Source organism: Rhinopithecus bieti, unplaced genomic scaffold (genome assembly GCF_001698545.2).
Source record: "Rhinopithecus bieti isolate Rb0 unplaced genomic scaffold, ASM169854v2 scaffold_11380, whole genome shotgun sequence".
NCBI classification, from domain to species: Eukaryota; Metazoa; Chordata; class Mammalia; order Primates; family Cercopithecidae; genus Rhinopithecus; species Rhinopithecus bieti.
The window spans coordinates 1,600,928-1,613,170 of record NW_016807225.1 but is presented as its reverse complement, the minus strand read 5'-3'; the positions used below and the strand labels follow the sequence as shown (position 1 = coordinate 1,613,170).

The 12,243-nt window shown below is 41.8% G+C and overlaps 2 protein-coding genes and 1 long non-coding RNA gene across 5 annotated transcripts in view; 2 read left to right on the top strand and 1 right to left on the bottom strand.

Annotated features, from left to right (window-relative positions):
- Window positions 1-4,685, top strand: part of TMED10 (transmembrane p24 trafficking protein 10) — a 44,821-nt gene extending 40,136 nt beyond the window's left edge. Inside the window, exons 4-5 of the mRNA XM_017880534.1 lie at window positions 340-466; window positions 1,207-4,685. Of these exons, the coding sequence (XP_017736023.1) occupies window positions 340-466; window positions 1,207-1,328 (249 nt within the window). The 3' untranslated portion in view covers window positions 1,329-4,685. The remainder of the gene's footprint in view (window positions 1-339; window positions 467-1,206) is intronic.
- A 4,818-nt stretch (window positions 4,686-9,503) lies between these two features.
- Window positions 9,504-12,243, top strand: part of NEK9 (NIMA related kinase 9) — a 45,067-nt gene continuing 42,327 nt past the window's right edge. For all 3 annotated transcript variants that reach the window (XM_017880531.1, XM_017880530.1, XM_017880529.1), the window contains exon 1: window positions 9,504-9,876. In XM_017880531.1, coding sequence (XP_017736020.1) covers window positions 9,658-9,876 — 219 coding nt within the window. In that variant the 5' untranslated portion in view covers window positions 9,504-9,657. The remainder of the gene's footprint in view (window positions 9,877-12,243) is intronic.
- On the bottom strand, window positions 9,883-12,238 carry LOC108534929 (uncharacterized). The gene is made up of 3 exons (XR_001887066.1): window positions 12,013-12,238; window positions 10,723-10,820; window positions 9,883-10,033 (listed from the first exon to the last, which is right to left on the bottom strand). It is a non-coding gene; the product is annotated as an uncharacterized LOC108534929 (long non-coding RNA).

Genomic DNA, 12,243 nt, shown 5'->3' with positions numbered 1-12,243 from the left:
ATGCCACTGCACTGCAGTCTGGGCAACAGAATAAGACTCTGTCTCAAAAAAAAAAGTAAAAAATCTTGAGACAATAGTATATCTTGCTTTATAGCCTGCGGTTATTATATTACTTGTCAAGAGATTTTAGTCAAAATTAAAGTATAAAAAAAGGTCTGAAATGGAAAGATATAGTCTATAGGGAACGAAACAAGCCCAAATTTTAAAATATGTTAGGATGATTGATAGGAGAGAATTTAAATCTGGTGAAACTTTAAAAAAGACTCTTCTGTTGCCTTCTTTGTATTCTTGACTGAAGCAATGTTTTCAGAGAGCTGAAAATATTCCATTCTTTTCCAGATTGCAAAAGTTGAGAAGCTCAAACCGTTAGAGGTAGAGCTGCGACGCCTAGAAGACCTTTCAGAATCTATTGTTAATGATTTTGCCTACATGAAGAAGAGAGAAGAGGAGATGCGTGATACCAACGGTGAGGGGGAAGGCGACTCTTACTTCTTAAGTGATCCATAAATGAGACAGTCTCCAAACTTTCAATTCTGGTGTATCCTTTTCTCAGTTTTGCCAAGGCAGGTATATGGAAGGGAAATTGCTTACTTCGCTGTTGTTGCTGCTAAAGGTAAATGAGCCTTGTTAGATTTTCAAGAGAGTAGAAATTGCTACTGTGATAGGCAGTTGACAGCATCCTCAATTAGTCTATACCCATATCAAATTGATAAAGGCAATCTTTGTTATTTTCAACATTTATATGTAGGATAATGAACTTTTATTTATTTTTTTTTGAGATGGAGTCTCGCTCTGTGGCTCAGGCTGGAGTACGGTGGTGTGATCTTGGCTCACTGCAACCTCCTCCTCCTGGGTTCAAGCGATTTTCCTGCCTCAGCCTCCCAAGTAGCTGGGACTATAGGCGCGTGCCACCGTGCCTGGCTAATTTTTCATATTTTCAGTAGAGACAGAGTTAGCCAGGATGGTCTCGATCTCCTGACTTCATGATCCGCCTGCCTCAGCCTCCCAAAGTGCTGGGATTACAGGCGTGAGCCACCACGCCCAGCCAGGATAATGAACTTAAAAAAAAAAAATTATCTGAAATCCTACTATTAGACCTAGGGACAGAGTGAAGTTAATTAATTGCCTTTGCACCCCTCCCCTGCCATTGTTTAGCCAGCTGAGGAGGCTCACTCATTATGTTTACAATGTTTTTGTTTTTTTTAGAGTCAACAAACACTCGGGTCCTATACTTCAGCATCTTTTCAATGTTCTGCCTCATTGGACTAGCCACCTGGCAGGTCTTCTACCTACGACGCTTTTTCAAGGCCAAGAAGTTGATTGAGTAATGAATGAGGCATATTCTCCTCCCACCTTGTACCTCAGCCAGCAGAACATCGCTGGGACGTGCCTGGCCTAAGGCATCCTACCAACAGCACCATCAAGGCATGTTGGAGCTTTCTTGCCAGAACTAATCTCTTTTGGTGTGGGAGGACATGGGGTACCACCTACACCCAACAAGTCAATGAGGGACTTTTTAATTTGGTAGGATTTTGACTGGTTTTGCAACAATAGGTCTATTATTAGAGTCACCTATGACAAAAAAATAGGGGTTACCTAGATAATGCCAAAGTCAGCATTTGTCCTGGGTTCCCTTGTGTGATCTGTTTGGGGTATGTTTTCTTTTCTTCTCCCACTTGCTCAGCAGCTTGGGCTTCCATTCTAGTTCTTTTACCAAGATTTTTGTGTGACCATGTTGACTTCATTGGGATTGCCCTCTTTCAATTTCCTTATGAAAACACCCTTAACTTTCTCTTTACCCTTAGCTGAAATGTTTACGTAGGTTCTGGTGATACCTTTTCATGATTTTGTCTTAAAATGGTGATGGATGTGACACCTTATAAAAGTGAGCTTTGAACTGTAGATAACGCTTAAAGAAAATATCATTTTAGACAATTAAAATATTTGTGCTTAACTGCTTGAACTTTTTTCGTGTATTTAATTATATGCAATATTATCACATGTGTAGATTCATGTGACCACCATCACAAGAGACAGAACAGTTCTGTCACATGAATCCCTTCCACTGCCCTTTTATAGCCACAGCCACATCCCTTTCTTATACCCTCACCCCAACCTGTGGCTACCACTGTTCTGTCCTCCATCTCTGTAATTTTGTCATTTCAAGAATGTTGTGTGAACAGAATCATACAGAACGTAATCTTATGAGGTTGACTTTTTTTATTCAGCATAATTCCCTTGAAATCCATCCAAGTTGTTGCATGTATCAATAGTTTCTTCCTTTTTTTCTTTTAAAAATTTTTTATATATTTAGGGGGTATAAGTACAGATTTCTTACATGCATATGTTGCATCGTGGTGAAGTCTGCGCAGTTCCTTTTGATTGCTGAGTAGTATTCCATGGTATGGATGTACCACAGTTTGCTTAACCATTTACCCACTAAAGGACATAAGAGTTGTTTTCAGTTTTTTGCCCTTACTAATAAAGCTGCTATGAACATTCATGTACAGGTTTTTATGTGAACATACATTTTCATTTTCTGGGATAAATGCTCAAAAGGGCACTGTTGGGTTGTATGGTAAACATGTATATTTTTGTAAGAAACTACCCTACTCTTTTTCCAGAGTGGCTGTACCTTTTACATACAGCCACTCATACAATTCATACAGCAATGTATGATTGATCCAGTTTCTTCACATCCTCACCAGCGTTTGGTATTACTATTTTTTATCTTAACCATTCACACAGATGTGTGTAATAACACCACATGTGGTTTTAATTTGCATTTTCCAATGGCTAATCATGTTGAGTATCTTTTCATGTGCTGATTTGCCATCTATATATCCTCTTTGGTGAAATGTCTGTTCAGGTCTTTTGTCTATTTTCTATTTAGGTCATCTATTCTTTTTACTATTGAGTTTTGAGTTTTTTTTTAATATATCCTAGATAAAATTCCTCTGTTAGATACGTGGTTGCTTGAATTTTGACATAACTTATACCAAGGAAAATAAATAAAATTTCCAACTCTTGCATGGCCAGTCACTTAATTCTTGTCCTTCGGTGTTCCATCTGGAGAATTAAGAGATACAATGTATAAAATAGACATCTAGGAGGGCCATTAAGACAGTAAATACTTAAAAATACATGTTAAGAATGCAAAGCCAATAATCACTGTAGGAGTATGAGGTGCCTAAGGGCCAAAACTAATGTAAATAAGAGAAAATGTGGATATAAATGACCATGTTTATAAATTTATGAAAAATGTTGTGACTTGAAATCTTTCCCACATCTCCCAAGAAAGTAGGTAGGAATTTATCCTTTCTGTAATCTCTTTTTAACCCTGCTGACTATTACAGGGCTTGTTTAATCACAGTCACAATAATTACATGTATCTTACAGTAAAGAAGCAGAATACTGGAGAACCTTGATGTGTTAACCTGGATAAAGTACAAAGGTAGAAGAGGGAATGAGTTATATTGTTAAAAATCTCAGGCTATTCTGTTAATGTTCCTGCTACTATGAACTCAAACCGTTTTTCCCCCGTTTATCTTCCTCTCACGTGGCATAAAAGTAGTTCTGTCGTTAACTTGTACAACATTGCCATCTGCTGTTGAGAATTGGTAGGTACTGCTTCTGAGAACCTGGCTGCAGATCCTTAGCATAGGCAGCAAACATTGAAAGTCTATCTGTAGTATTACATATACTAAGTCACAGAGGATGCATCCAAGTAGAGAAAATAATATGTGGGTTAAGATCCATCCTGAAACTTTTTTTTTTTCCCTGGGGGGACGGAGTCTTGCTGCGATGCCCAGGCTGGAGTGCAATGGCGCTATCTTGGCTCGCTGCAACCTTCACCTCCTAGGTTCAAGCAATTCTGCCTCAGCCTCCTGAGTAGCTGGGAATACAGGCGCACACCACCACGCCTGGCTAATTTTTATATTTTTAGTAGACAGAGTTTCACCATATTGGCCAGGCTGGTCTCGAACTCCTGACCTCAAGTGATCCGCCTGCTTCAGCCTCCCAAAGTGCTGGGATTATACGCGTGAGCCACCATGCCCATCCTCCATCTTTAAACTTTTAAATGTGAAATTCTATTACGTACCATTAGCCTAACAAGATTTTCTTTCCCATTTCTGACTGGTGCCTTTCCCCTTTTTAGGAGCAATGAAAGCTACTCTGTTAGTTATGTTCTTCTGATGTGACAAAATGTCAAGAAGATAGGAGAAGAGAATATTTTATGTTGTTGATGCTTTTGTTCCCAAGTGTGACCCTAAACTTAAGCTTTGTAGGAGATGACATTCTTTCATGTCCCTTCTCTTTACTCATGCCTATCAATTGGGACATTTTGTGCTTTTGGTTTAAAAGTTAATTGATATTATACCTTGGTTTTATCCAAAAAGTAAAAGTATTTGCCTGTGACAAAAGACTGACACAAGAGCAAATAAGCTTTAAAATCAGGGGTGTTATGTGCTTTCCTCCATTTTTGAGCATATTATCCAAAATGGTCTGTATGAGAATGATGCAGTTTAAGTGAGCCTTGTATACCATTGTCATGGACCCCTGTTATAAAGCCATTTTTCGGTTTGTTTGGGAAAGAGGCATACGGGATTTATACAGATTCACTTGTAAATGTTGGATTGGGGATTTTTGTGTAAATTTTCTCAAATAAAGGCTAGCAGAAACCATTTTAGGTGTACGTTCTGTTACTCTTGAGTACTTCTATGTCTGGATTGGCGATAATTCTTCCATATTTCTCCATTTTAAATTATGGCAAATGATACCTGATGAATTAGAGAAAAAATACTGTTACATTCTTCAGTTACTGCAGATCGATAGTTTATATGAGCTAGTAAAAGATTATATTTTTTGTATGTAATATATGTACATTTTATATATATATATAATTAAGAATCCTTAATTTTGCATCCTCAGACCAAATATGGTTCTGTAAGCTAGGCATTTTATTCTATCTTCTCTCTTTTGGAAACTGTTACTATTAGGTTCGCTCAAAAGCGATTGCGGTTTTTGCAATTAAAATTGCAACTACATAGAATCACTCCTACAGAAAGCCATCTCCCTTGCCTTTCATTCCTAAAAGCCTAAAACACCACCCCCCCCAATACATGACCCTTCAGGACTCACTTTTTAGGCCTATCATATCCAATGCAAAACCCCACTCCAGGAGGTAAAGGCCTTTTCTCCTCTCCTTTCACTTACAGTTGAACATTTTTCACAAAGCTTTCCAAGACCCAATATGAAGTGCTTTGCACACTGACTGGCTGGCCTCATATTTATCCTCTTATCTCTGTTCTCCCTCACATAAATTTTATTATGAATCCATAGTCTGTAAAGTAGTGGTTCCCATTATTTGGGTATAATTTTTTTTCTTTTTTTTTCTTTTGAGACGGAGTTTCACTCTTGTTGCCCAGGCTGGAGTGCAATGGTGCCATTTTGGCTCACCACAACCTCTGCCCCCCGGGTTCAAGCAATTCTGCCTCAGCCTCCTGAGTAGCTGGGATTACAGGCATGCACCACCACGCCCAGCTAATTTTGTATTTTTAGTAGAGATGGAGTTTCACCATGTTGGCCAGGCTGGTCTTAAACTCCCAACCTCGTGATCCACCCACCTCAGCCTCACAAAGTGCTGGGATTACAGGCGTGAGCCACCACACCCAGCCCAATACATGCTTTATAAATCATTTATTCAGTCTGTTGCAGTGATGTCTCATATAATGTTGAGATGCATGTATAATTTAAAATTTTCTAGTATCACATTAAAGAAGTAAAAATAGGTAAAATTTGCTGATTCTCCAGCCTCCGAGTAGCTGGGATTACAGGAACATGCCACCACACCCAGGTAATTTTTGTATTTTTAGTAGAGATGGGGTTTCACCATGTTGGCCAGGATGGTCTCGAACTCCTGACTTCGTGGTCTGCTCACCTCAGCCTTCCAGAGTGCTGGGATTATAGGCATGAGCCACCGCGCCCAGCCGAAAATTATTTTTAGTAGTATATTTAACCTAATATACCCAAAATATTATTTCAACATATAGTTAATATAAAAATGGTGGCCGGGCGCGGTGGCTGAAGCCTGTAATCCCAGCACTTTGGGCCTGGCAGCACGGGCCGGATGCACGACGGAGGTGAGGGAGCATCGAGCAGCAGGTCCTGGCCTAAACCATGGTGAAACCCCGTCTCTACTAAAAAAATACAAAAAACTAGCGGGCCGACTGGTGGCGGCGCGCTCGCGTGCAGTCCCCAGCTTACTCCGGAGGCTGAGGCAGCGAGAATGGCGGCGAACCCGGGAGCCGGCAGAGCTGTTGCAGTGAGCTGAGGATCCTGGCCACCTGACACTCCAGGCCGGGGCGACAGAGCGAGACTGCGTCCAAAAAAAAAGAAAAAAAAAAAAAAAAAAAAAAAATATAGGCTTATAGCCTAATATATACCTATATACTTATCGCTATATAGTATATATATGATATATATATATGGTTAAGGAGATGTTTTGTATTCCACTTTTCATGTAAAATCTTGAAAATCCAGTGTGTACTTCAAGCTATACCACATCGATAGCTTAAAATTAGACTAGCCACAATTCAAGTGTTTAGTAGCTACATGTAGCTAGTGGCTACTGTGGCAGACAGTGAAGGGTATAAACTTGGGTTGGTCTTTGGTAGATTCTTTCATCTTGACAGTAACTCTATGGCCCCTGGGAATTTGCCATTCACAAATTGGAAACTTCTGCAAAATAGCATTCTAACCATTCACTTGTTAGAGTAAAATGTGGAAATAGTTTGGTTTCAGCCAAAGGTGCTTTAAAATTTTACACCTTGGCCAGGCGCAGTGGCTCACGCCTGTAATCCCAACATTTTGGCAGGCCAATCACTTGAGGTCAGGAGTTCGAGACCAGCCTGGCCAACATGGCAGAACCCCCCCTCTCTACTAAAAATACGAAAATTAGCTGGGTGTGGTGGCAGATGCTTGTAATCTCAGCTACTCAGGAGGCTGAGGCATGAGAATCACTTGAACCTGGGAAGTGGAGGTTGCAGTGAGCTGAGATCATGCCACTGCAGTCAGCCTGGGTGCAGAGTGAGACTGTCTCCAAAAAAAAAAAAAGTTATACCATTAGAATAAATGTTGACTATTTTTGAACTTATGAATATTCAAAGGTAAGACAATTAGTTTCAGTTAGATCCAGTATAATGAAGAATTCAGCAGGAATGTCTCTGCTCTGTAATAGGACATGTTTCTTCTAAGCTTATAGTATCCATGCATTATCATTAGAACAATTCAGTTTCAGGCCAACCAAGTTATAGAAAACTAGTTCCTTGTTGCAAAGGTGCCAGAAAAAAATAAATTTTTAAAGCTTAGGCTGAAATCTATTCAGCCTCTTTGAAAGTCAACATTCCCAATTTTAAGTATTTTTTTTTCCCATTCAACTGAGAAACTATTGAGCATCTTTTCTGTTTAACAGATTAACCAAGAATAACAAAATTAACAGTTAATAGAATTAACAGATTTAAGCCAAACTAAACTCGAGTTTATCTAGATAAACAAGAGGCAATACCTATCCTCAAAGTGCCTTCTAATTAATAGGAGGATGTAGATGGAATGGCCTCTGCCTGGAATGATGTCTCTAGTTTATTTAGCCACCACTGGACTTAACATTTTAGATATTCCTCCAGGGAGCCTGCACTCACACAGCAAGTTTGGCTTGGACAGATGCCCCTCCTAAATGCCTTTCTAGAATCTTGCACTTTAATAGCCCTTATACAAACAGTTTTATTTGTCTGGTGGTTTTCTGTTACATGAATTGTAAGCCCTCTTAAAGTAGAAACTTTTCATAAATCCATATGACACAATTTATTTTTATGTATTTATTTGAGACAGGTTCTCGCTCTGTTACCCAGGCTCAAGTGCAGTGGCATGATCTTGGCTCACTACAACCTCCGCCTCCCCGGTTCAAGCAATTCTTGTGCCTCAGCGTCCCAAGTAGCTGGGATTATAGGCATGTGCACACCCGCTAATTTTTGTGTTTTTAGTGGAGACGGGGTTTCACCATGTGGGCCAGGCTGGAATCGAACTCCAGGCTTCAAGTGATCAACCCACCTCGGCCTCCCAAAGTGCTGGGATTACAGGCATGAGCCACCACGCCCGGCTAGTCACATGGCTTTCTCTTAGCCCCATCACATCCTGCTTTTTCAGATTGCTGGGTTCAACCTGCCAGCTCCCTCTTACTAGGTCTGTTACATTAAGCAGGTAACTTAGGTGACTCTGTTTCTGTAAAATGGGAATGTTAGGATAATACATAATACATAGTATAATACATAATAATGTGGGATATTACGTGAAAAACCTTTAGCATAGTACCCAGAACATAACACTCAATAAATGTTAGCTGTTATGTCTGTGATGTAGACCATATTCTCACAACTTTATAGAGTTCAAAAACAAGCTTGGAGATGAGAAGTTGCCCAAGGTCACAAAACTGATGGAACACCTATTGTTCACTGTATTGCTGCTTTCCTACTTGATGGTAGGGAGCATGTTATTGCAGATCTCCTGTTCCCAAACAGTGTATGGCACCGAATGCTCAATGTTTCATGAGATCATATGGTCAAAGATCTGGAAAAATCTGAATACACTGAACCTGGAAAAAGACGGGGGAGAAGGAAAGTGTCGGGAGAGTTGACTTAAAATATTTTTGGAGTTGTGTAGAAGAGGGAGGGACTTAGGATGGCTCTGGGAGAAAGAACTGGAACCAGGGACTGAGATGACAGGAGGCGGACATTTAGGCTGTCTATATTACTCTTTTTTTGTTTTGTTTTGAGACAAAGTCTCGCTCTGTCATCCAGGCTGGAGTGTAGTGGCGCGATCTCGGCTCACTACAACCTCCTCCTTCCGGATTCAATTGATTCTCCAGCCGCAGCCTCTCAAGTAGCTGGGATTACAGGTGCCTGCCACCACGCCTGGCTAATTTTTGTATTTTTATAGAGACGTGGTTTCACCAGTTGGCCAGGCTGGTCTCAAACGCCTGACCTCAGGTGATCCGCCCGCCTCGGCCTCCTAACATGCTGAGATTACAGGCGTGAGCCACCTTGTCCGGCCATATTATCTTTACTATACTATCTTTCTAAAAAAGAATGCTGTCCAGCGTTGGAAGGGGAAAGAAGGTGTACACTGGGAATGCTTCCCCAATCACCCTCTTGTCACAGACCTCACGTCAGGATGAGACTGGACGACCTCTGAACCTCGAAGTTGTATGGGGACCGGACCAGAGAGGCAGAGGAGGGTAAACAGACCCGAGAGGCCGTACTGTCAGTGATGCCCTTGTTCCCGTGGGAGCCCTTCGGTTCCACGCAGTTCCTACCACGCGCCCGCCAATCCCAGCCCGAAGCCTCACTTTGCACGCCTTCCCCGAAAGCGGGAAGCCTTGGCCACTGGACTAGCCAAGCGGGCAAGCAAACGCGGAGGAAACTCAACCGGGCCGGAAACACAGAGAACTGCTTCCGGGTCAGGGGGCAGGAGCCACCATGGAGTTTCGCGGGGTTGCTGGGCTGACGGATCCGCGGGCCGGCATCTGAAGCGAGCGGGACGCAGCGCGGCCAGCGCCTCTGGGCATACGCAGGCCGGTCCCGAAGGCCCGCGGCCGCCGCCATGTCGGTGCTGGGCGAGTACGAACGACACTGCGATTCCATCAACTCGGACTTTGGGAGCGAGTCCGGGGGTTGCGGGGACTCGAGTCCGGGGCCTAGCGCCAGTCAGGGGCCGCGAGCTGGCGGCGGCGCGGCGGAGCAGGAGGAGCTGCACTACATCCCCATCCGCGTCCTGGGCCGCGGCGCCTTCGGGGAAGCCACGCTGTACCGCCGCACCGAGGTAGCGGCCCTCGGCACCGGCCGTCCTGTCTGGCGCTGTCGGGTCGCCCCGAGTCCCTTTTTCCCGGCCCCGCTTTCTCAGCGTCGTGAACTTAGTGCTTTAGGCGCCCACAGGATATATGTCTCAGGGTCTTCACCACTCTTCCCATTCATCGGCACTAGAAATTAGCAAGATCATTGGTTTGACTAGTCATTTTTGATTGGCCTAAGTCACCTAACCGTCTCTGAGCTTTAGCTTCCCCATCTGGAAAATGGGCTTACTGATAATACCTGGAAATCATCCTTTTTTTTTTTTTAAGATTATCTTGAGAATGAAACGAAGGCGCTTATTCTGTAAATTAAAGTGGTATACGAATGTGAGGTATTGCCAAAACTTCTTTCCCCTCATGCTGTATATATAGTTCTCCAAGGTCGGGGTGAGGAGGACGGGCATAGCTTCAAAATCCCCACACCGGTGGCACCTCCATAGTTTTTGTTATTATCTTTAAGTTCAGCAGTGATCACTCAGTTGGAAGCTTTTCTTGAAGCTCATTGGGAAGATCTTTGTGTGTTGGTTCTTTATCAGTGTTTATCCTACAGGGTTTATGCATGGGAAATACTCTGTTGGTATATTCTGAGCCATTAGTTCTTAATTTGGGGGGCACAAGGACCCCTTTGAGAACCTAACATAAGCAAAGTAATCTTACCCCCCCCCCCCCATCAACACATTTGCACATATGCACATCCTTTGGAGAGATCCATGGATCACGGAATCCCAAGTTAAGAATATATACTGGTGTAAACCCCTGCAGTGATGATTCTACTTCCAAAAACTAACGATATACTGGTTTTGATCATAAAATCTTACTTTAGGGTAAACATTTCATGAGAACTTGCTGGGGTTGCTGAAAGTGATTCATCCATCTGCAGTTCTGGTGTGTGTTCCAAGCCAGCATACTTTTAAGGCTGAAAGATGGAGAAGGAGAGAAGTGGTTGCAAGAGAATATTTTTAAGTGTTCTTTTTTATCCTGATGCCACGTTAATGTATGATGTTAGAGTTAGTTATTCTTAGTAGTCTTGTTTTCTTTTTTGCACCCAAAATGAGAAAGAGGAGATAAGGATTGTTATTTCTATGTTTTAGTTAGAGAAACTAAGACAGTATACTTAAGTGACTTGCTCACTTAAGTTATAAGTAAATCTTGGACTAGAACTAAAGTCTCACATCTTGCCCATTGCCTTTTTATTATTATCCTGTTGAACTTGATTACTGGGTTTGTTTTGAGTTAAATTTGATTACACTTCTCAAAAATTGCATAGCGTTATCCATATCACCAAATATTTATTAGATCTATGAATTTACAGAAGTTCAGAAGCACTCTTTTCCTCTAGAAGCTTATATTTCAATAGGAAAATAAGTTGGCCATTGTTAGTAAACACATAGCATTAAGTTGTATGTGTAGAGATATGAAAAGAATGGACAAATATTTCAGTGTATGGGGTCTAAAAATTAAAGGCATGGTTACAGTAAAAGGTTCATCAGAGTCTTTCCAAAAACATTGTAAAGGCTTGGCAGAGGCATTCAAAAGGATGGGGAGGGTTACATTGGTGGAGATGCTCCTGGGCTAGGAAGCAGTGTCAGCAAAATATGAGGCCAGGCACAGTGGCTCATGCCTGTAATCCCAACACCTGGGAGGCCAAGGTGGTCAGGTCGCTTGAGGCCAGGAGTTCTAGACCAGCCTGGGCAACACAGTGATACCCCATCTCTTAAAAAAAAAAAAAATTTAGCTGAGTGTGGCAGTGCATGCCTGTAGTCCTAACTAAAAAGATGGTAGACATCAGGAGCTACAGGTAAGTTTTCAGGAATGGAAGAAAATGTGATACATAAAAGTGTGAGAGATTATAGAGTTGCAAAAGGGGGCATGACTTATCCAGAAAGGGTAAGTCTAAATTTATAAAACTAGGGAAGTCTAAATTTATAAAACTAGAGGCAAGTTTAGTATTTTCATTTTAGAAGCTGTGACCGACTATAGGTAATTGCTCCCCAGTTCTCTACCTCTCCAGTATTCTTGCCCTGCCATAATCACCATCATGATTAGCAGCCTGTCATAGTATCCTCAATAGAATCTTTTTGAGACCTATGCCCAGCCCATATTTTTACCTGGAACTGACATCATGCAAATTGAGTGTGACAACGACGTCATAATGCTTTACTTCCCCTGTCCTGCAATAAATTATAATGATAAATTGTACACATAACCTTTAAAGTCTGTTAAAAAGAAAAAATAAGAGGAGTCAGTCTCTGCCCCTCTTAGGTAGTTTTGCTTCTAGGCTTACAGAGCTAGGTGTGGATTCATTTGCTGCCAGGCAAGAGGAAAAGCACAATACCTCT